Consider the following 22,030-nt stretch of genomic DNA (forward strand, 5'->3'; position numbering starts at 1 on the left):
TCTTCAATATTCCCAGGTAAGAAGTTTTAGGTTGTGGTTATTATAGGAATTATAGGACTATTTCTCTCTATACCATTTGTATTTCATATACCTTTGACTATTGGATGTTCTTATAGGCACTTTAGTATTGCCAGTGTAACAGTATAGCTTCCGTCCCTCTCCTCGCTCCTCCCTGGGCTCGAACCAGGAACACATCGACAACAGCCACCCTCAAAGCAGCGTTACCCATGCAGAGCAATGGGAATAATTACTCCAAGTCTCAGAGCAAGTGACGCTATTAGCGTGCACCCCGCTAACTAGCTAGCCAGCCTAATCTCGGGAGTTGATGGGCTTGAAGTCATAAACAGTGCAATGAAGAGATGCTAGCAAACGCACAAAAGTGCTGTTTGAATGAATGCTTACGAGCCTGCTGGTGCCTACCACTGCTCAGTCAGACTGCTCTATCAAATCATATACTTAATTATAATATAATAAAGACAGAAATACGAGCCTTTGGTCATTAATATGGTTGAATCCGGAAACTATCATCTCGAAAACAAAACGTTTATTCTTTCAGTGAAATATGGAACCGTTCCGTATTTCATCTAACGGGTGGCATCCCTAAGTCTAAATATTCCTGTTACATTGCACAACCTTCAATGTTATGTCATAATTACGTAAAATTCTGGAAAATTAGGCGTCCCAAACTGTTGCATTAACCCTGACTCTGCGTGCAATGAACATAAGAGAAGTGACACAATTTCACCTGGTTAATATTGCCTGCTAAACTGGATTTCTTTTAGCTAAATAGGCAGGTTAAAAATAATACTTCTGTGAATTGATTTTAAGAAAGGCATTGATGTTTATGGTTAGGTACTCATTGGAGCAAGGACAGTCCTTTTTCGCGAATACGCACCGCATCGATTATAATACGCACCGCATCGATTATATGCAACGCAGGACACGCTAGATAAACTAGTAATATCATCAACCATGTGTAGTTAACTAGTGATTATGATTGGTTGATTGATTGTTTTTTATAAGACAAGGTTAATGCTAGCTAGCAACTTACCTTGGCTTACTGCATTTGCATAACAGGCAGTCTCCTCGTGGAGTGCAATGATAGGCAGGTGGTTAGAGCGTTGGACTAGTTAACTGTAAGGTTGCAAGATTGAATCCCCCGAGCTGACAAGGTGAAAATCTGTCGTTCTGCCCCTGAACGAGGCAGTTAACCCACCGTTCCTAGGCTGTCATTGAAAATAAGAATGTGTTCTTAACTGACTTGCCGAGTTAAATAAAGATGAAATAAAGGTGTGTTAAAAAAAATATATATATATATATAATCCAAATTGGTGTCCAAAAATACCGATTTCCAATTATGAAAACTTGAAATCGGCCCTAATTATTTGGCCATTCCGATAAATTGGTCAACCTCTAGTATGCATGCATGACCTGTATGCATGTATGTATGTACTGTATATACTATATGCATGTATGTACTGTATGTATGTACTGTATGCATGTGTGTATGTGTATAGGCTATGAGTCCTTTACTGTAAGGCCATTCATGCATTGCATTGAAAAAACACACACAAGTGCCGTGATCAAAATCTAAATTATTGTGTGTGTGTGTTCTTTCCCAGAGATAAGGAATACATACTCAAATGAAGCGCGATGGCATCGTAAATTACATTTGCTTCTCATCCATGAGTGGTTTAATTAAATAATGAGTTGGAAGATATGAACAGGCCACATGCCGAGCCATTCATTAGGCCTCCGAGAGAGGAGCGCTAACTTTGTTCTCTCGCTGCGCACAAAGGAGTCTGGGAAAAGTTATTTGTAGTTGTTTAATTTATAAAACTGTTGGAGTGTTGAATGTGTGCAGACATTTCTCTTATGTTAATAAAGACAGATATAATAGCTGTGTCTCTGTGCTGCTAGTCTAGAGAATGTTTATTCATGCTCTCTGATATTGCCTCCCTCACAGTCGCAGACCTAGATGAATGTGGTAATGAACTTTTTAGAATCATTAGGCACCAGACTGCCTCGTCTCCATGGACTGTGTTCTCTGTGTGCGTGCGTGTGTGCTGCTTGTCTTTCATATACACAGGGCTGCAGCAGGGTTTTGAGTTGGGTGGAATTATGAAGCTGGGGGGGTGGGCTGGGACTAGACCAGTCTCATGTCAACAACACTCACTCACACCCGGTGCACATTTTGTCATGTCCCTACAGTCTGGGAGGCCCCGGTGCACATGTTGTCATGTCCCTACAGTCTGGGAGGCCCCGGTGCACATTTTGTCATGTCCCTACAGTCTGGGAGGCCCCGGTGCACATTTTGTCATGTCCCTACAGTCTGGGAGGCCCCGGTGCACATTTTGTCGTGTCCCTACAGTCTGGGAGGCCCCGGTGCACATTTTGTTGTGTCCCTACAGTCTGGGAGGCCCCGGTGCACATTTTGTCATGTCCCTACAGTCTGGGAGGCCCCGGTGCACATTTTGTCGTGTCCCTACAGTCTGGGAGGCCCCGGTGCACATTTTGTTGCGTCCCTACCGTCTGGGAGGCCCCAGTGCACATTTTGTCGTATCCCTACCGTCTGGGAGGCCCTGTTGCACATTTTGTCGTGTCCCTACAGTCTGGGAGGCCCCGGTGCACATTTTGTTGCGTCCCTACAGTCTGGGAGGCCCCGGTGCACATTTTGTTGCGTCCCTACAGTCTGGGAGGCCCCGGTGCACATTTTGTTGCGTCCCTACAGTCTGGGAGGCCCCGGTACACATTTTGTTGCGTCCCTACAGTCTGGGAGGCCCCAGTGCACATTTTGTCATGTCCCTACTGTCTGTTCACTCAAACTCTCTTACTCTTTTATTCTCTCACTCTCAATTCAATTTAAAGGGCTTTATTGCCATGGGAAGCATACAGTATGTTTACATTGCCAAAGCAAGTGAAATAGATAATTAACAACAGTTAACATTACACCCACAAACTTTTCAGAGGAATAGAGACATTTCCTTGATTTTGGGTCAGTCACAGTGGTCAGGTATTCTGCTACTGTGTACTCTCTGTTTAGGCCCAAATAGCATTCTAGTTTGCTCTGTTTTTTAGGTAAATTATTTTCAATGTGTTAAGTAATTATCTTTGTTATCTCATGATTTGGTTGGGTATAATTGTGTTGCTGTTGCTGTCCTGGGGTTCTGCGGGGTCTGTTTGGGTTTGTGAACAGAGCCCCAGGACCAGCTTGCTTAGGGGACTCTTCTCCAGGTTCATCTCTCTGTAGGTGATGGCTTTGGACTCGGTTCCTTTTAGGTGGTTGTAGAATTTAACGGCTCTTTTCTGGATTTTGATAATTAGCTGGTATCGGCCTAATTCTGCTCTGCATGCATTATTTGGTTGTTTTAAGTTGTACACAGAGGATGTCTCAATTTGGCATTTGTCCCATTTTGTGAATTCTTGGTTGGTGAATTATAAAGGGCAATGGGTTCTATAACTGAGTCAAGTATTTTTTAGCCAGATCCTAATTGGCATGTCAAATGTTATCTTCCTTTTGATGGCATTGAATGCCCTTCTTGCATTGTCTCTCAGCTCTTTCGCAGCTTTGTGGAAGTTACCTGTGGTGCTGATGTTTAGGCCGAGGTATGTATCGTTTTTGTGTGCTCTAGGGCAACTCAGATATAATTTGTATTTGTGGTCCTGGCAACTGGACCTTTTTTGGAACACAATTACACTGCTCAAAAAAATAAAGGGAACACTAAAATAACACATCCTAGATCTGAATGAATGAAATATTCTTATTAAATACTTTTTTCTTTACATAGTTGAATGTGCTGACAACAAAATCACACAAAAATGATCAATGGAAATCAAATTTATCAACCCATGGAGGTCTGGATTTGGAGTCACTCAAAATTACGTGCCTGTATGACTTCCCTACAACGCCTGGGCATGCTCCTGATGAGGTGGTGGATGGTCTCCTGAGGGATCTCCTCCTCCCAGACCTGGACTAAAGCATCCGCCAACTCCTGGACAGTCTGTGGTGCAATGGGGCGAGACATGATGTCCCAGATGTGCTCAATTGGATTCAGGTCTGGGGAACGGGCGGGCCAGTCCATAGCATCAATGCCTTCCTCTTATAGGAACTGCTGACACACTCCAGCCACATGAGGTCTAGCATTGTCTTGCATTAGGAGGAACCCAGGGCCAACCGCACCAGCATATGGTCTCACAAGGGGTCTGAGGAACTCATCTCGGTACCTAATGGCAGTCAGGCTACCTCTGGCGAGCACATGGAGGGCTGTGCGGCCCACCAAAGAAATGCCACCCCACACCATGACTGACCCACCGCCAAACCGGTCATGCTGGAGGATGTTGCAGGCAGCAGAACGTTCTCCACGGCGTCTCCAGACTGTCACGTCTGTCACATGTGCTCAGTGTGAACCTGCTTTCATCTGTGAAGAGCACAGGGCGCCAGTGGCGAATTTGCCAATCTTGGTGTTCTCTGGCAAATGCCAAACGTCCTGCACGGTGTTGGGCTGTAAGCACAACCCCCACCTGTGGACGTCGGGCCCTCATACCACCCTCATGGAGTCTGTTTCTGACCGTTTGAACAGACACATACACATTTGTGGCCTGCTGGAGGTCATTTTGCAGGGCTCTGGCAGTGCTCCTCCTGCTCCTCCTTGCACAAAGGCGGAGGTAGCGGTCCTGCTGCTGGGTTGTTGGCCTCCTACGGCCTCCTCCACGTCTCCTGATGTACTGGCCTGTCTCCTGGTAGCGCCTCCATGCTCTGGACACTACGCTGACAGACACAGCAAACCTTCTTGCCACAGCTCGCATTGATGTGCCATCCTGGATGAACTGCACTACCTGAGCCACTTGTGTGGGTTGTAGACTCCGTCTTATGCTACCACTAGAGTGAAAGCACCGCCAACATTCAAAAGTGACCAAAACATCAGCCAGGAAGCATAGGAACTGAGAAGTGGTCTGTGCACACCATCTGCAGAACCACTCCTTTATTGGGGGTGTCTTGCTAATTGCCTATAATTTCCACCTGTTGTCTATTCCATTTGCACAACAGCATGTGAAATGTATTGTCAATCAGTGTTGCTTCCTAAGTAGACAGTTTGATTTCACAGAAGTGTGATTGACTTGGAGTTACATTGTGTTATTTAAGTGTTCCCTTTATTTTTTTGAGCAGTGTATTTTTTGTCTTACTGAGATTTACTGTCAGGGCCCAGGTCTGACAGAATCTGTGCAGAAGATCTAGGTGCTGCTGTAGGTCCTCCTTGGTTGGTGACAGAAGCACCAGATCATCAGCAAACAGTAGACGTTTGACTTTAGATTCTAGTAGCATGAGGCCGGCTGCTGCAGACTGTTCTAGTGCCCTACCAATTTGTTGATATACACTGTATATGTTGAAGAGGGTGGGGCTCAAACTGCATCCCTGTCTCATCCCATGGCCCCATGGAGAGAAATGTATGTTTGTCAATTTTAACTGCACACTTGTTTTATATATATATATATATATATATATATATATATATATTTTTTTTTTCTCTCTCTCTCACACCACTCCCCTACTACTGCTAATACTGCTCCTACTAGTACTATGCTACTAATAATGCTACTACTTCTATGTTACTAATATTACTAATGTTACTGCTACTACTACGTTACTAGTACTACTACTAGGTTAATGCTGCTACTACTACTATTACTGCAACTACTACTGCTATGTTAATGCTACTACTAGAACTAGTAGTACTACTACGTTACTACTACAACTGTTACGACTACTACTACTACTTCTACTACTGCTATGTTAATGCTACTACTAGAACTAGTAGTACTACTATGTTATTACTACAACTACTACTACTACTACTACTGCTGCTACTACTACTGCTACTACTACATTACTACTACAACTACTACTACTGTTACTACTACAACTACTACTACTGCTACTACTACTTGCTCTCATCAGCTGATTGGTTCCACAGCAGGGGTTGTTCCTACCAGCAGAGGGCAGTGTGTACATGCTTCTCTCCATGGCATGATGTTGTTGTCTGATCAACGCTGTGGGAACTAAAGGATTAGCCTCCACCCATCTATTTGACACTTCACTTCATGCTATAATGCCCTCTTTTCCATACCTGTTAAAAGGGTGAAGGGTTTGAAAGAAACGTTTCTCTCTACCGAGGTGATTTTAACCATCCTCCCTGTGTTCCTTGGTCCCTTAGCACAATTGTCTCTTGACCACAGGGGCCATCGCCAGTGTATTTAGGACTGCAGGATTGTGTTCCAACACCTGAGAAAACTAGTCACGGTCTAATTTGAAGATCATGATTAGTAGATGTATGTGTGTTAGACCTGGGTTTTAACAAACTGCAGCTCTCCAGGACCAGAGCAGGTATCTCCTCCTCTGAGCATGCCCATGGTATCTTCACTCACACTGTTCTCCTGCCTGCACCTCAGAGCATGGATGGTGTTAGTTCTATAATATGCACTTAGTGCACAAATCATTAAGGACACCTTCCTAATATTGAGTTGCACCCTCCCCTTTTGCCCTTAGAACAGCCTCAATTTGTTGGGGCATGGTCTCCACAAGGTGCCCTTTGGGTGATAGACCATTCTTGATACACACGGGAAACTGAGCGTAAACACCCAGCAGCGTTGCAGTTCTTGACACAAACCAGTGTGCCTGGCACCTACTACCAAACCCCGTTCAAAGGCACTTCAATATTTTGTCTTGCCCATTCACCCTCTGAATGGGACACATGCACAATCCATGTCTCAATTGTCTCAAGGCTTAAAAATCCTTCTTTTATCTATCTCCTCCCCTTCATCTACACTGATTGAAGTGGATTTCACAAGTGACATAAATAAGGGATCATAGCTTTCACCTGGTCAGTCTATTTCATAGAAAGAGCAGCTGTCCTTAATGTTTTGTGACTCAGTGTATGATAACATGTCTGTTCTCCAGGGATAAATGTAAATTGTTAATACATGAACTGTTTCTAACCCCCTCTCTCTACTTGCATGTTTGCATGCTGTGCCCTTTACATGTAGAGGCTGACGAAGGTAATGGAACAAACAACATTAACACCAATCTCTTCTTTCATTTGAACTTAGTCTTGTTGATATGTCGTCTTTCTTAATGTCTTTATCATTCTATCCAGACGTTCTGTCAAGCATTTTTATTGTTTTCTTTCTTTCTCTCGCTCTCCCTCACTCTCGCTCTCCCTCACTCTCGCTCTCCCTCACTCTCGCTCTCCCTCGCTCGCTCTCCCTCGCTCTCCCTCTCTCTCGCTCTCCCTCTCTCTCGCTCTCCCTCTCTCTCGCTCTCCCTCACTCTCGCTCTCCCTCACTCTCGCTCTCCCTCGCTCGCTCTTCCTCGCTCTCCCTCTCTCTCGCTCTCCCTCGCTCGCTCTCCCTCGCTCGCTCTCCCTCGCTCGCTCTCCCTCGCTCCCTCGCTCGCTCTCCCTCGCTCGCTCGCTCTCGCTCACTCTGTCTCTCTCTCTGTCTCTGTCTCTCTCGCTCTCCCTCGCTCGCTCGCTCGCTCTCCCTCACTCTCTCTCTCTCTCTCTCTCTCTCTCTTCCTTTGCCTCATGAATCAGAACTTTGTTGTCCCTTAAAGCTCTCTGTCTGATGTCTCTCCATGTCGCCTACTTCCAATTCCACAGCACTGTTATTATTATTCAGACCCAAACCAAAAGCAACGCTTGTTCATTTGAACCTGTTGGATGCCCCCCCCCCCCCCTCCCCAACCCACAGGGGAACTTACTTTCTGGTTGTTTGTGTCAGAACATTGTTTTGATCCTCTATGTTCTAACTGTCTCTCTGGTCTAGAATGCTTTTCTTGGACTCTGTGGCAGAGTGTTGTTTGATGAGAGGTTAGAGGCGACCATATTGCCTGAGTCGCTGTGTCTCTGTAGCTTTGAAAGCTCTCCAGAAAACAGTGGGGGTGATCAGCCACTTGGAGCCAGTAACATGGGATGACGGAGAGTTGTTGTAAAACCAGCTAACAGTGCTTAGCAGTCTAGTCTCGGATTGTTCAATTCAATCCTGCTCTTTGAGCCAAGGTGGTTATTCCAGTCTAGGTAGAGGAGGCCTCAAAGCTCAAAAGATGGAGTTTTTTGTTAGCGTTTATTAATATAGCTTTATTGGGATAGAAAAACACTATGCTCCAACCAACTTAGCCACAAAGCAATGTGTTTAGCATTGAGCTACAGTATGGACGAGATCATTGAGTTAATTCTAATAGCCAGTGATTAGGGGTTCTGACTTGTGTATGCTGTCCCTGGTCCCCAGCTGGCCGTAAGCAGTTTGCCCGTCATGAGTGGGCCCAGAAGGCTGCCTACCTGCTGGGCTGCACCCTGGAGGAGCTCTCCTCGTCCATCTTCAAGCACCAGGTCAAGGGTGCCCTGCAGAGGTCCACCTCCTTCCGTGGGGGGCCCGACGAGGCCGGGGCAGGAGACAGCTCAGGTAAGGGACCTTCAGAGACCACCATTCTCCAATATGAAGTTGAATGAAATAAATAGAGTAGAATAACATACTAAAGGCTATGCGTGTGCTTTTTAACTCACAACTCCCTTTCTCCCCTGTCTCTCTCTCTCAATTCAATTCAAGGGGCTTTATTGGCATGGGGAAAAAATAAATAAATAATGAACAGTAAACATTACACTCACAAAAGTTCCAAAGGAATAGAGACATTTCAAATGTCATATTATGGCTATATACAGTGTTGTAACAATGTGCAAATAATGAAAGTACAAAAGGGAAAATAAATAAACACATATTTGTCTCTCCGTCCCTCCCTCCTCTCTCTCTCTCTCTCTCTCTCTCTCTCTCTCTCTCTCTCTCTCTCTCTCTCTCTCTCTCTCTCTCTCTCTCTCTCTCTCTCTCTACACCTCCCCCCCCCTCTCTCTCTCTCTCTCTCTCTCTCTCTCTCTCTCTCTCTCTCTCTCTCTCTCTCTCACACCTCCCTCTCCATCAGTCTCTAAGATCACAGCCCTAGAATGTCTGGAGGCCATGGCTTCAGGCCTGTACTCAGAGCTCTTCACCCTCGTTATCTCCCTCGTTAACAGGTGTGTCAGCTCATCTCTCTTTTGTCCTCTTTCTTATATTTCTTACTTTACCATCATTTATTTACAGTATTGCTCTCTTTGAATGGCTCTGATTCCCATCCTTTTTCTTCGTCTTTCTCTCCCTTTTCCTCTCTCTCTGTTTTTTTTTCTCTCTCTTGCTCTCTCTCTCTCTCTCTCTCTCTTGCTCTCTCTTGCTCTCTCTGTCTTTCTTTCTCTCTCTTGCTCTCTCTCTCTCTCTCTGTCTCTTGCTCTCTCTCTCTCTCTGTCTGTCTGTCTGTCTGTCTGTCTGTCTCTCTCTCTGTGTCTCTTGCTGTCTCTCTCTTTCTGTCTTGTTCTCTTTCTCTCCTTCCTTCTCTCTCTCTCTCTCTCTCTCTATCTCTTGCTCTCTCTCTCTCGGTCTCTCTCTTTCTGTCTCGTTTTCTCTCTTTCTCTCCTTCATTCCCTCTTTCTCTCCCTCTCTCTCTGTCTCTTGCTCTCTCTCTCTCTCTGTCTCTTGCTCTCTCTCTCTCTCTCTGTCTTTCTTTCTCTCTCGTTCTCTCTCTGTCTCTGTCTCTCTCTCTCTCTCTGTCTCTTGTCTCTCTCTCTCTCTCTCTCTCTCTCTCTCTCTCTCTCTCTCTCTCTCTCTCTGTCTTTCTCTCTCGTTCTCTCTCTTGCTCTCTCTCTCTCTCTCTCTCTGTCTTTCTCTCTCGTTCTCTCTCTTGCTCTCTCTCTCTCTTTCTCTCTCTCTCTCTCTCTCTCTTTCTGTCTTGTTCTCTCTCTTTCTGTCCTTCCTTCCTTCCCTTTCTCTCCCGTTCTCTCTCTGTCTTTCTTTCTCTCTCGTTCTCTCTCTGTCTCTTGCTCTCTCTCTCTCTCTCTCTGTCTTCCTTCCCCTCTCTCTCTCTCTCTCTCTCTCTCTCTCTCTCTTTCTCTCTCTCTCTTGCTCTCTCTCTCTCCCTCTCTCTCTCGCTCTCTCTCTCTTACTCTGTCTCTTGCTCTCTGTCTCTCTCTGTCTTTCTCTCTCTCTTGCTCTCTCTGTCGCTCTCTCTGTATCTTGCTCTCTCTCTCTCTTTCTCTCTCTCTGTCTCTCTCTTTCTGTCTTGTTCTCTCTCTTTCTCTCCTTCCTTCCTTCCTTCCCTCTCTCTCTACCTCTCTTGCGCTCTCTCTCTCTCTCTCTTGCTCTCTCTCTCTTACTCTCTTTCTCTGTCTCTTGCTCTCTCTCGCTCTCTCTCTCTCTGTCTCTCTTTCTCTCTCGTTCTCTCTTTCTCTCTCGTTCTCTCTCTCTCTCTCTCTCTCTGTCTCTGTCTCTGTCTCTCTCTCTCTTTCTTTCTCTCTCTCTGTCTCTTGCTCTCTCTCTCTCTCTCTCTGTCTCTCTGTCTCGTTCTCTCTTTCTCTCTTTCTCTCTCTCTTTCTCTCTCTCTCTCTCTCTCTCTCTCTCTTTCTTTCTCTCTCTCTCTCTCTCTCTCTCTCTCTCTGTCTCTGGCTCTCTCTCTCTCTGTCTCTCTCTCTGTCTTTCTTTCTCTCTCGTTCTCTCTCTCTCTCTCTCTCTCTCTCTGTGTGTTCTGACCCTTTGTATCGTGTGTCAGAGCTCTGAAGTCCAGTCAGCACTCTCTGTGCTCTCTGCTCATCGTGGACACACCGGGTTTCCAGAACCCTCGCATGGCCAAGCGCCAGCGCGGTGCCACCTTTGAGGAGCTGTGCCACAACTACGCCCAGGAGCGCCTGCAGACCTTGTTCCACGAACGCACCTTTGTACAGGAGCTGGAAAGATATAAGGAGGTGCAGAGATATACAGAGATGTACAGCAATGACAAATACCTTCACCATTACATAGTAGAAGTATTCTTACTAACAGGATACCAATGATTTGGTATTTTTAAACTTCCCTGAATTATAAAATCATAATCGTCATTAACATACCTGTATTGTTTTAGTATGAAAATAACATAGAACGTCAGATTGAGCATTTTTAGTTGTAATGTCATTGCCTATACTCTTACATAAGAGGATCTCTGAAAATCACTGACTCCAATCACACCTAACCAACCCCTCTGTTCCCATCTAGGAAAACATAGAGCTTGCATTAGATGAAATAGGGTCCAGTACCTCAATGTCGGTAGCAGCTATAGACCAAGCATCAACCCAAGCGCTGGTGAGGAGAATCTCTCTGTGCCTCTTTTGCATGTACAGTATCAGGAGTAGACTTTAGCTTGGATTTCATCATTGTTGTGAGCGTCAAGTGGGGTTCAACACAGTCCTTCCTCTCTCTCTTCTTTGCCAATGATAGTGCTCCCCTAATTCAAATAGAATCTTCAACTTTTAGACTCAGACAAATGACTGTGTGATCCATGTCAGGCTTATTAACTCCATCCAATTCACTTGGCTTTTTTGGGGGGGTGGGGGGGATTCATCCCACATCAAAGATATTAATTGCAGTCAAGTTTGATTCCTTTCCCCCTTGATGAGTTGAGCCTTTTTCAGTCAGCGTTGGCTTCTCAGAGCAAAGCTATCCAATTGAGTTTATTTATGAGACGACTGCATGGCACGCGCTCTTAACAGAAATGCCAAAGTGACATTAACAAGAATTAGATCAAAAGTGATTGAGGATGGGGGTCATACAGGAATTGATTGAAAAGTTGAGACGAAAGTAAATAACTTAGTTTGTTTGTGTGTTTGAGTGTGCGGTTTGCATGTGTGGGTGTGCGGTTTGCATGTGTGTGTGTGGGTGTGCGGTTTGCATGTGTGTGTGGGTGTGCGGTTTGCATGTGTGGGTGTGCGGTTTGCATGTGTGTGGGTGTGCGGTTTGCATGTGTGGGTGTGCGGTTTGCATGTGTGTGTGGGTGTGTGGTTTGCGTGTGTGTGCGGTTTGTGTTTGTATGTGAAGGAGTGCACAAGGGCATGCATGACCAAACACGGCTACAAGTCAGACAAACAAACGCTATTGAACCAGCGCCATACTTATTGGAAACCAGCTCACACTCCGAGAAAAATACATAATGAAAAGATCAACAGAGCTTTAGACCTAGATGAGGAGAGCCTGACAAAATGCTGCATTAGAATCCAAGTAATATCCACAGGTCATCCACCTCCAGCCTACAGTGTCAAATACTGTAAGGGAATAGGATTGTTCTGAATAAGAGAGGTTCTTATTTCTCATGTCTCTCTGAAAAGGATGTGAGATTTACCTGACTTGGCAATTAATTCGTTGACTGCTACTAGAGAAAACAACTCAGTGAAACAGATCTGCACTGCTTCTAGCAGTTAAATAATTCAATTGGCAAATAATTGAAAAGGCTTTAGCTTCAGTAGGTTGTGGTGGTGAAGATACCCTGCCTGCACCTCCCTCCATCCACAGAGTCTACACTCTCACATTAATAACACCGTTCATTATCAAAGTGGACTGTCGGAGAGCAACGTTTCTAAATGCTCCACTGCCCAGGAGTGGATTTTAATAGCAGCTCTAGAATGAGGAAGAAAAGACTCATCTCTTATAACTTCTTATTTACCGAAACGTTAGGATTGCCTTTACAAAATGACTTGTTTTGTTCAGAGATGTTGAATCATATCAGGTTGTTTGAACACTGTGCTGGTGCATAATGAGAAGTTTCTACAAGTGTCACAGCTAAGCAGGTGTAATGTTATGGCAACACTGGGCCAGGGATAAAGGCCGTGTTGGGACATTTAAACCATGAGTTTAAAAAGAGGAGACTAGGTTGCTTTATTGGTTTTGGAGAGTGTTGCTGTGTATGGAGTGTCGTGATTGGATGGATGAGAGGAGCTGTGGATGACTGGTGGAGTGGAGCTGGGTGAGTGTCTCTGTTGTGGCCTAATTTGTGTGTCTGAGGTGCTTGTGAAAGCTGCACCTGCGTGTTGGACTGAGCTGTGGACCTAAGCTTTCTGCACAGCTGATTCACTTGTGTTTGTGTTAGACTCAAGTGATACATCCCCACCTCTCTAACCTGTGTGTGTTCTTGCGATGGTTCCAGGTGCGCACCCTGGCGAGGACAGATGAGGCTCGAGGTCTGCTGTGGCTGATGGAGGAGGAGGCTGTGCAGCCAGGGGGCTCTGAGGACACTCTGCTGGAGAGACTCTTCAGCTACTATGGCCCTGACCAGGGGGACAACAAGGGACACGCCCTGCTCCTGAAAAGTGACAAGCCGCATCACTTCCTGTTGGGCCACAGCCACGGGACAGACTGGGTGGAGTACGATGCTCAGGGTTGGCTGAACCACGCCAAGCAGAACCCCGCCTCCCAGAACGCTGCCACTCTGCTGCAGGACTCGCAGAAGTACACATTTAATTCACTGATTGATTGTTCTCCATAGTAGCACTTTACAAAGAAAATATACTTACCTCTTTGTCTCTCTTGCTCTCTCTCTCTCACTCACTCACTCACTCACTCACTCACTCACTCACTCACTCACTCACTCACTCACTCTTTCACACACACACACACACAGGAAGAACATCAGCAGTCTGTTCTCTAGTCGTAGTGGAGGGCCCACAGTGCTGTCTGGCTCCATCGCAGGGCTGGAGGGGGGATCTCAGCTGGCCCTCCGCAGAGCCACTAGCATGAGGAAGACCTTCACCACTGGCATGGCCGCTGTCAAGAAGAAGAGCCTCTGTATCCAGATCAAACTGCAAGTGGTGAGTGGGGTGGTTTCTCCCTACCCAAGGCCTACCTCTGCTTCCTCTTTGAGAGGGTTTAGGCCCAAGTTGCTCTTAAGAACTTTGTATGACAATTGTGTTATTCAAATAAAACTATATTAACATGTATGTACAAATGTGTACAAAATTAAGTATTTGCCTTTGTGTGTGTGTGTGTGTGTGTGTGTGTGTGTGTGTGTGTGTGTGTGTGTGTGTGTGTGTGTGTGTGTGTGTGTGTGTGTGTGTGTGTGTGTGTGTGTGTGTGTGTGTGTGTGTGTGTGTGTTAATGCGTTAACTCCCTGCCCTCCGTCTCCCCAGGATGCTCTGCTGGACACGGTGCGCAGGTCCAGGGTTCACTTTGTCCACTGCCTGCTGCCCAAGGCAGACACGGTGGGAGTTGGCATGGAGCCGCGCGTGACCCATGGAGAGAGCTGCGACTCAGGCCTCATGCAGCTGGATGTGGGCCTCCTGAGGGCTCAACTCCGTGGATCTAAGCTTATCGACGCCTTGCGCATCTACAGACAAGGTAAGACACCACTCAAGTCAAGCTAAGTCATGGGAGAGGGACATTTTCCCCCTTAATTCTGAACTGTATGAGAAATAAAAATGTTTCAATAAATGTTGACCTTGTTCTGCCTTTTCCATAAAGGATACCCTGATCACATGGTCTTCTCCGAGTTCAGACGGCGCTTTGACGTGCTGGTGCCCCACCTGACCAAAAAGCACGGACGCAACTACATGGTCACAGACGAGAAGAGGGTGAGTGTCGAGGCGTTCCCTGCACGAATGATAATATAAAAGCCTCCCTCTTTTCTCTCTCTCTTTCCCTTCCCCCTTCTAGATCTTCTCTTGTGTGTAATTAATTATGATTAGGTTGGCTGGCAGCATGCGGCTGGTGTGCTGATTAATTACGTGCCTCCTCTCTGTCCTCCCCTTCCATCTCTTCCTCCTCTCTCTCTGTCTTCAGTACCTATAGCTATTAGCATACCCTACCTACTCAGATGTGTGGTTAAAACTTCTGAATCCAGTAAACATATTTTCAGATGTAGAAATTTTCAGCTGGAAATGAAGAAATGGTATAGACATTCTCTTGGCTGAAATGTTATTTTCATTGTTGTGTAAGAAGGTTGTGTTTTTGAAGTAGAGCTGTTAAAGAGGTCCTCTCTGTCACAGCTAAAACATACAGTGAGCTATAGAAGAGTTAAAGAGGAAACCAGACTCCTTGGAGACATGCTTAGGAAGAATAGCCTGCTCAGAAATAATGAATGGACAAAAAGGTACTTCATTCTCTGGATATAGACAGACTGAGAGAGAGGGAGTAAGAGGTTTCCCCCCTGCGTCAGCATCTTAGGAAATGTGTTTTTATTTCCCAGAGAGAACTCAAACAGAGCCCTCTCTCTCAGAGCTAGAAACCTGTCTGTCTCTTCATCTTAGCTTGGGCTGTGTTATTGTGTTACTGTGTTACTGTGTTACTGTGTTACTGTGTTACTGTGTTGCTGTGTTGCTGTGTTACTGTGTTACTGTGTTGCTGTGTTACTGTGTTACTGTGTTGCTGTGTTACTGTGTTGCCGTATTACCGTGTTGCCGTGTTACCGTGTTGCCGTGTTGCCGTGTTGCCGTGTTACCGTGTTACCGTGTTGCCGTGTTGCCGTGTTGCCGTGTTGCCGTGTTGCCGTGTTGCCGTGTTCCTGTGTTACTGTGTTGCCGTGTTGCCGTGTTGCCGTGTTACCGTGTTACCGTGTTACCGTGTTGCCGTGTTGCCGTGTTGCCGTGTTGCCGTGTTGCCGTGTTGCCGTGTTGCCGTGTTGCCGTGTTGCCGTGTTACCGTGTTACCGTGTTACCGTGTTGCCGTGTTGCCGTGTTGCCGTGTTGCCGTGTTGCTGTGTTACTGTGTTACTGTGTTGCTGTGGCTGAAGTGGCTTTATCCTCCACTGAGCCTGTTTACCTCCCAGATCCAGTAATCCTGCGGAGATCCTCTGCCAACAGTCCTTTAAGTAACTGTCCACTATCCACTTTTAAATATTCTTATTATGTTAGCTCATACTCAAATAATGTGGTTGACTCATCCTATACTCGTATTTGTGGCCAAAGCATAAATTGGAGAGAAAATACTTCAAAAAACCCCACCTCATAGAGACTTTAAAAATATAAAGCTTTCTCTTTCCTCAGCTAGGATGATGTCATCCTCCTGAGGAGGCTGAGCTGACCAATCAGTGGGCTACTCGTGTGAATACTGTTAATGACCGACATACACCCACAACATTCTGTTTTTGGGGTACGCCACTACCATTCCAACACAGAAAAGCTGCTTTTTAACATATTTAATTAAAACATTTTGGAAGGAACTACTACTTCACTCATATTGTAATTAATCACAGGTCATATTTCATAGAAATCTGGAAACACTGGACAGTTACTTTAAAACAGCGGATTCTGTTCAAGTTAACTCCCATCCCATCCTTGATGCTTCAGCTATCTTCCAACTTCACTTTGTAGTCGAACTTTAAAGACCCTCCTCCTCCTCCACCTCTCCTGAGACCGCTTTAGATACAGTCCATATTTAGACTGAATTGGAGGTTACAGATAGCTAGCTTGGTGCTGTAGCTGAGTTGTTTTGGTCTGCAGTCTCCTGGTGGATAGGCTGATGTTAGGGGAGTGTGCCTGTTGCTATGGTGCTGTGTGCAGTCCTTTGGGGCGAAGACAGAAGGATGGTGACTTTACGGGAGGGAGCACTGTCTGCCTGTTTGTCCATTTCTGTTGATCTCTTCATTGATCTGTCTGTCCGTTTTATCGGTTTGTTTCAGGCTGTGGAGGAGCTGTTGGAGTCTCTGGACTTGGAGAACAGCAGTTACCACATGGGCCTGAGCAGGGTAAGTAACACACACACCGACCGACCGACTGACCGACAGACAGACAGACATGCTTTGTAAAAGTGTTATGACTACAGGTGACACTATGACAATAGGTGTGAAGGCTTGGTACAGTCTAAATCAGGCCCTTGGTGTTCTGTCTCTGCCTGGGAGGGACAGCTGTTTACCCAGCATGCCCTTCTCTTTGGAATCATAGGTCTGTCGCTGTGGTACTGGTTCCTAGCTGCCGCTGGGTCCCTGGGCTGGCAGCCTTTGTCTTTTAGTTGGCGGTTGGCAACCGCCCCCCCCCCCCCACACACACACACACACACACACACACACACACACACACACTGATCAGGCTTGACTTTCAGTTGGGCCAGGGAAGGTTGCTCCACAGTTCTTCTGCTTCTTCAGAAAAAAATATGTCTGGCTTACTCTTTGTTGTTGTCCCTTCTGTTGCTCCCTGTAGCCATTGATTTTGGCAGGCGACTGCTCTCTTTGTTTGTGGCGCTTTGCCGTGGCGTGCCGATAACCCTCCACAAACACCAATCAGCACAGTGAGATTCAAACCTTTCAGATGCAAAATAGAAAATCCAAAGGAAAGGACGGGCTGATGAATGGCTAATTAGCAGAGGAGGCTTTTTCAGAATGTCCATGGAATAGAGGACAGTGGGAAGTTTTGTTCTGAAGTAGACAGTAGGAAAAGTATGTTTTGGGAAGTGTGTGTGTGTGTGTGCCTTTCCATCTCTCATCATGCTAAGAAAAACACCAAGCCCCAACTGAGCCACTGGAACGGCCCACGACCTCAGTCGACCTTTAGAGTTGCATTCAGAGACCACGAGGTCCAATATGTTCCTTCGTCCACGCTGACTGTCATTGCTAGGCTGCCTTCGTCAACATCCACGTCATCGGCACCCGGGAAACAGTTACAAGTGTGCATTATTAATGCAAGCATACCATGCAAGCTGTTGATTTGTTAACATGTCATTTTGGATCCATTTAACAGAATGCCCATACAGTGTGTGATAAATCCTCTACTGCTGACAATAGAGGAAGCAAACTCAATCCGATGTTCTCTGGAGGTATAGACAACCTCTCCAGTCGGAGTCGTTGCCCTACAGCAGAGAAGTGTGGGTGTGTTAGTGCTGTGTGGTTTCACCGTGCCCAGCCCACTCTCTGCATGTGCAATTGGCTTGACTGTACACACGGGCTCTGAACTTTGATTGTCTGTGCTGGGTAAAGTGTTTTCTCTCATCCTGTGCCTCTGATAGAGGATAATAGGTTGTTAAGGGCCCTGGAGTACTGTGTTAGATCAGTCCTGATGCATCATGATGCAGTTTCTGCATAACACCACCACAGCTCTCGTCTTGAGGAGCCGCTTGGTGAAATCTGAACAAAACACTCTGTAGACGAACCATCTCAATTGTTTTAGAGTTGAAGGAAACACAGTGCCTCTGACTAACTGAAGATGACGGCTAAATCCAAGAGAAGTTTCTCCACAACTCTACCTGTCGTTTTAGTTTCCCCAGAAACTTCCTGTCTTTGTTATTTTCCTTACTGTAGCCGTGGCAGCCGCATGTGTTGTTAACACAAGGGAGTTTTAATGAGGATTTTGTGAAGTTAAGCATAGCTCTTCCACTAACACTATTAGCATGCTAATGCAATTCAGCAACATTCAAAGAGTTTGATGAGCTCTCAGCTCTGGCCTGACAAACTGTAGAGAAGTCCATCAGCAGCTCCCCACCCAATCTCCCAGAGCAGATCAGAGAATGGAAATGACTCTAAAGCGTTTCAGGTAATCCAACTAAATTTAAAGCCCCCAAAGTAATCGCCATTGAAATGCAAAGTGAACGCAGGACTTGATGTAGTTGATATGTAATCCCTGAATCCCAGATGTATGGTTGAAGATCTTTAGGGGGATTCCAACTCCCTGAATCATGGAAAAACAAAGTATTGTAATTATTTGTTTGTATGCTTCAATGCCCCCAAATGAAAAAGTTGCAAATATTCAGTTTCATGTTTACATTACTTCTATTCCATAGTATTGTGCAACCTTGCACACACACATGCTCCCTGTCTGACTTCAATACAATTCACTTTCGTGTCATGATTAATCAGTATCTAAATGTCCCTGTCTCTCACCAGGTGTTCTTCAGAGCGGGGACCCTGGCCAAACTGGAGGAGCAGAGAGATGTCCAGACCAGACGCAACATCACCATGTTCCAGGCTTCCTGCAGAGGATACCTGGCCAGACAGGCTTTCAAGAAGAGGAAGGTGAGTGAGCCCTCTCAACCCAGTTCTTACCAGCCCAAAGCCCAGGTCAGATTAGATGTCGAAAGGAGCTAAACTGATCTTAGATCAGCAAAACGGACCGTTTCGTGCCCCTCGACCACGTCACACAGTGCACTGTTGGTTCCTAATGCCTACACTTTCAAAGCCGATGCCTGTCGTGGTCTAAGAAGAGCTGTGTATCCCTTGCCAGTACAGAAAGTGCTTGTGTCAGTGTTGCTTTACTGCTCTCTTTGTTCGCCGCCTCAGACAATGTCTTGGGAAAACTCTGAAAGGAACTGAAGCTTCCCATTCGATCATATGGTTATTTGTCCCCTACGACACGTTCTAATTTATCTTCCGTTATAGTGAAGTTAGTCAATGTGTTGCCATGAAAACCAAAGAGAAGACACGTGTGCTTCTTTCCGAGAGGAAGAGAATATTCCCATGGAAGCCTTAGAATGATAGTCTCCCTCTCTCTCTACCCTCTCTCTACCCTCTTCTCTCGCTCTCTCTCTGCCTCGTATTAATGGCATGCTCTCGCTCCATTGCTAGCTCTGCCACTCACATCTGTGGGGCGGTTTAGCGGCTCACTAAATCAGAAGTTCATCAGAGCACAGTGTCATAAATCCATCCTGTCTCCGCTGGCCCCCGGCCCAGCAGATAGCCTTCCATCTGCTCCTCCTGCTCCTCTGGGGGACACACACACACACACACACACATGTCCCCTCAATCACAGCCTTATCGATTACCGCACCAGAACACACACACCTCGCCCTCTCAGTCTCTCCCTCCATTTTAGCATTCCTCTCTGTCTCTCACTCTAACCTGACCTCTGATCTATGTAGGGGTGATGAGGGTCAAAAAGAAAAGGACTGACACGCCTATAGTACAGGCTCTCTCCTTACCTATTTGAATAGTAATACCTTTATTTATACACGAGTGGTGGGGGAAACTAGAAGGCTGGTCTTTCTACAGGCTGAGATTATTATTGTAGACGCCTGTCATAATCCCTGGTCCAGTCATGAGGGATTGGAGAGAGACACGGCAGGGACAGAGCTGTATGTGTGTGTGTGTGTGTGTGTGTGTGTTAGGCAGATGGAAACAGCCCACACACACCCTATATGCCCCACCACACCAGAGTGAGCATGCCGACCAGGGATATAACACCCTCCACTGAATGACTGGAACCACCGGTGGGGATCTATTCAGCTCTGTGTGTTGTCCTGTACTGTGTGTGTTTGTGTGTGGGGGTGCTTGTCTGTGTACGTGAGGGTGTGAGAGAGTGGTTAGTGTGAATTAATTGTGTAGCAGTAGCCTACATGTGAGTCTTGGTGTGTCCATGTGTGTTTGGACAGATTGGGCTTCGACCGCTGTCTTCCCAGTCCCTGCCATCCCCATCTCTGGTAGTTATTTTGTGCTGAGCTGGGCTCAAGGTTGCTGTCTTTAAGTTGCTTTTCAAGGACAGTGGGCTTCTCTTTACTGCTTTGCCTGTTTCATTTGAGTGCTGCCTCTTTCTATAAGTAACACAAGTTGTTTATCCTGATTGTTTGTTTTGATTTAGGAACAGGATATTGATATTTTCCTTTGTTTTCCGAAGTGTTTAGTTGTAAACGACTCCATTAAGAGTGATTGTCATTCCTCACAGTGACTGGCTGAGGGTCAGACTGGACTGGAGAGGGTTGTGTAATGCTGGGAGGTAGTTCTTCAAGGGTTCAAAAAGTTGGACCCGTTCTGAAATGGACTTGGGGCTTTCCCACCCAGACCCGATATGCATAAATATTTATTTTTTAAATGTAGAGACCCGTTCCGAACAGACCCGTGGACAACTAGAACCGTTCCGTATAGGCCTGGTTGGATCCAGACCCTATCCAAGTGAGGGAAGCAGCAGAAAAACACTTTTTAAAGCTACTTGATTAACCAGAGCTGATAAAGCACGAGAGGAGGGAGAGAAAGAGGAGCCGCTCAAGCAGGCGGGGGAGGGGCTGTACTGGGAGGGATGGAGGGAGGGATGAGAGACAGCAACCAACCAAGCAGACTCGCACTACAGTAGACTATTAGCTGCCATAGCTAGGTTATTTATCATCAAACATCTTCCACTGATTAGATATCTCCTAACTTTTGCCACACACGGAGGCTCTATGATTGTAGCCTATTGCCGCTTTGATGACTACAAGCTACAAGCGCCACACTCCTCTCGTGAAAAGCAAGAGCAGCAAATGAAAAATGTCTATCTCTCTACTGCAGCAGTCACCTGTGGATCTGTACAGGCCGTTCCGGACAAGTCAGTTAAAACACATACACATACCCGAGACCCGTGACAATCATATCAGATCCGACCCACCCGTTACGTTATTTCGAATTTTGGATCCGGTCCTGCTCGGGTCCCGGATTGAGTCTCGGGTACAGGTGGATCCGTGAAGACTTCTACTGAGAGGCCCAGGGGAAGACCGGGAACAATATCACCACTGCAAAGGCTTTTGTGAGGCAACGTTCTGCATTACAATGTGTTTCGGTGTACAGTACAGGACCCTACCCTCCAGCAGTTCTGAAAGGTGCAGTACAGGACCCTACCCTCCAGCAGTTCTGAAAGGTGCTGTACAGGACACTACCCTCCAGCAGGTCTAAAAGGTACAGTACAGGACACTACCCTCCAGCAGTTCTGAAAGGTACAGTACAGGACACAACCCTCCAGCAGTTCTGAAAGGTACAGTACAGGACACTACCCTCCAGCAGTTCTGAAATGTACAGTACAGGACACTACCCTCCAGCAGTTCTGAAATGTACAGTACAGGACACTACCCTCCAGCAGTTCTGAAATGTACAGTACAGGACACTACCCTCCAGCAGTTCTGAAAGGTACAGTACAGGACACTACCCTCCAGCAGTTCTGAAAGGTACTGTACAGGACATACCCTCCAGCAGTTCTGAAAGGTACAGTACAGGACACTACCCTCCAGCAGTTCTGAAAGGTGCAGTACAGGACACTACCCTCCAGCAGTTCTGAAAGGTGCAGTACAGGACCCTACCCTCCAGCAGTTCTGAAAGGTGCAGTACAGGACTCTACCCTCCAGCAGTTCTGAAAGGTACAGTACAGGACACTACCCTCCAGCAGTTCTGAAAGGTACTGTACAGGACACTAACCTCCAGCAGTTCTGAAAGGTACTGTACAGGACATACCCTCCAGCAGTTCTGAAAGGTGCAGTACAGGACCCTACCCTCCAGCAG

At 46.3% G+C, this 22,030-nt stretch overlaps 1 protein-coding gene across 4 annotated transcripts in view; it reads left to right on the plus strand.

Annotated features, from left to right (window-relative positions):
* LOC139401782 (unconventional myosin-XVIIIa-like) overlaps positions 1 to 22,030 on the plus strand; it is a 50,765-nt gene that overhangs the window by 20,545 nt on the left and 8,190 nt on the right. For all 4 annotated transcript variants that reach the window (XM_071145755.1, XM_071145752.1, XM_071145753.1 and 1 more), the window contains 10 exons: positions 8,284 to 8,457; positions 8,969 to 9,059; positions 10,622 to 10,814; positions 11,101 to 11,187; positions 13,022 to 13,323; positions 13,496 to 13,682; positions 14,001 to 14,208; positions 14,332 to 14,441; positions 16,487 to 16,552; positions 18,680 to 18,808. In XM_071145755.1, the coding sequence (XP_071001856.1) occupies positions 8,284 to 8,457; positions 8,969 to 9,059; positions 10,622 to 10,814; positions 11,101 to 11,187; positions 13,022 to 13,323; positions 13,496 to 13,682; positions 14,001 to 14,208; positions 14,332 to 14,441; positions 16,487 to 16,552; positions 18,680 to 18,808 (1,547 nt within the window). The remainder of the gene's footprint in view (positions 1 to 8,283; positions 8,458 to 8,968; positions 9,060 to 10,621; positions 10,815 to 11,100; positions 11,188 to 13,021; positions 13,324 to 13,495; positions 13,683 to 14,000; positions 14,209 to 14,331; positions 14,442 to 16,486; positions 16,553 to 18,679; positions 18,809 to 22,030) is intronic.

This window comes from Oncorhynchus clarkii, unplaced genomic scaffold (genome assembly GCF_045791955.1).
Source record: "Oncorhynchus clarkii lewisi isolate Uvic-CL-2024 unplaced genomic scaffold, UVic_Ocla_1.0 unplaced_contig_12270_pilon_pilon, whole genome shotgun sequence".
Taxonomy (NCBI): Eukaryota; Metazoa; Chordata; class Actinopteri; order Salmoniformes; family Salmonidae; genus Oncorhynchus; species Oncorhynchus clarkii.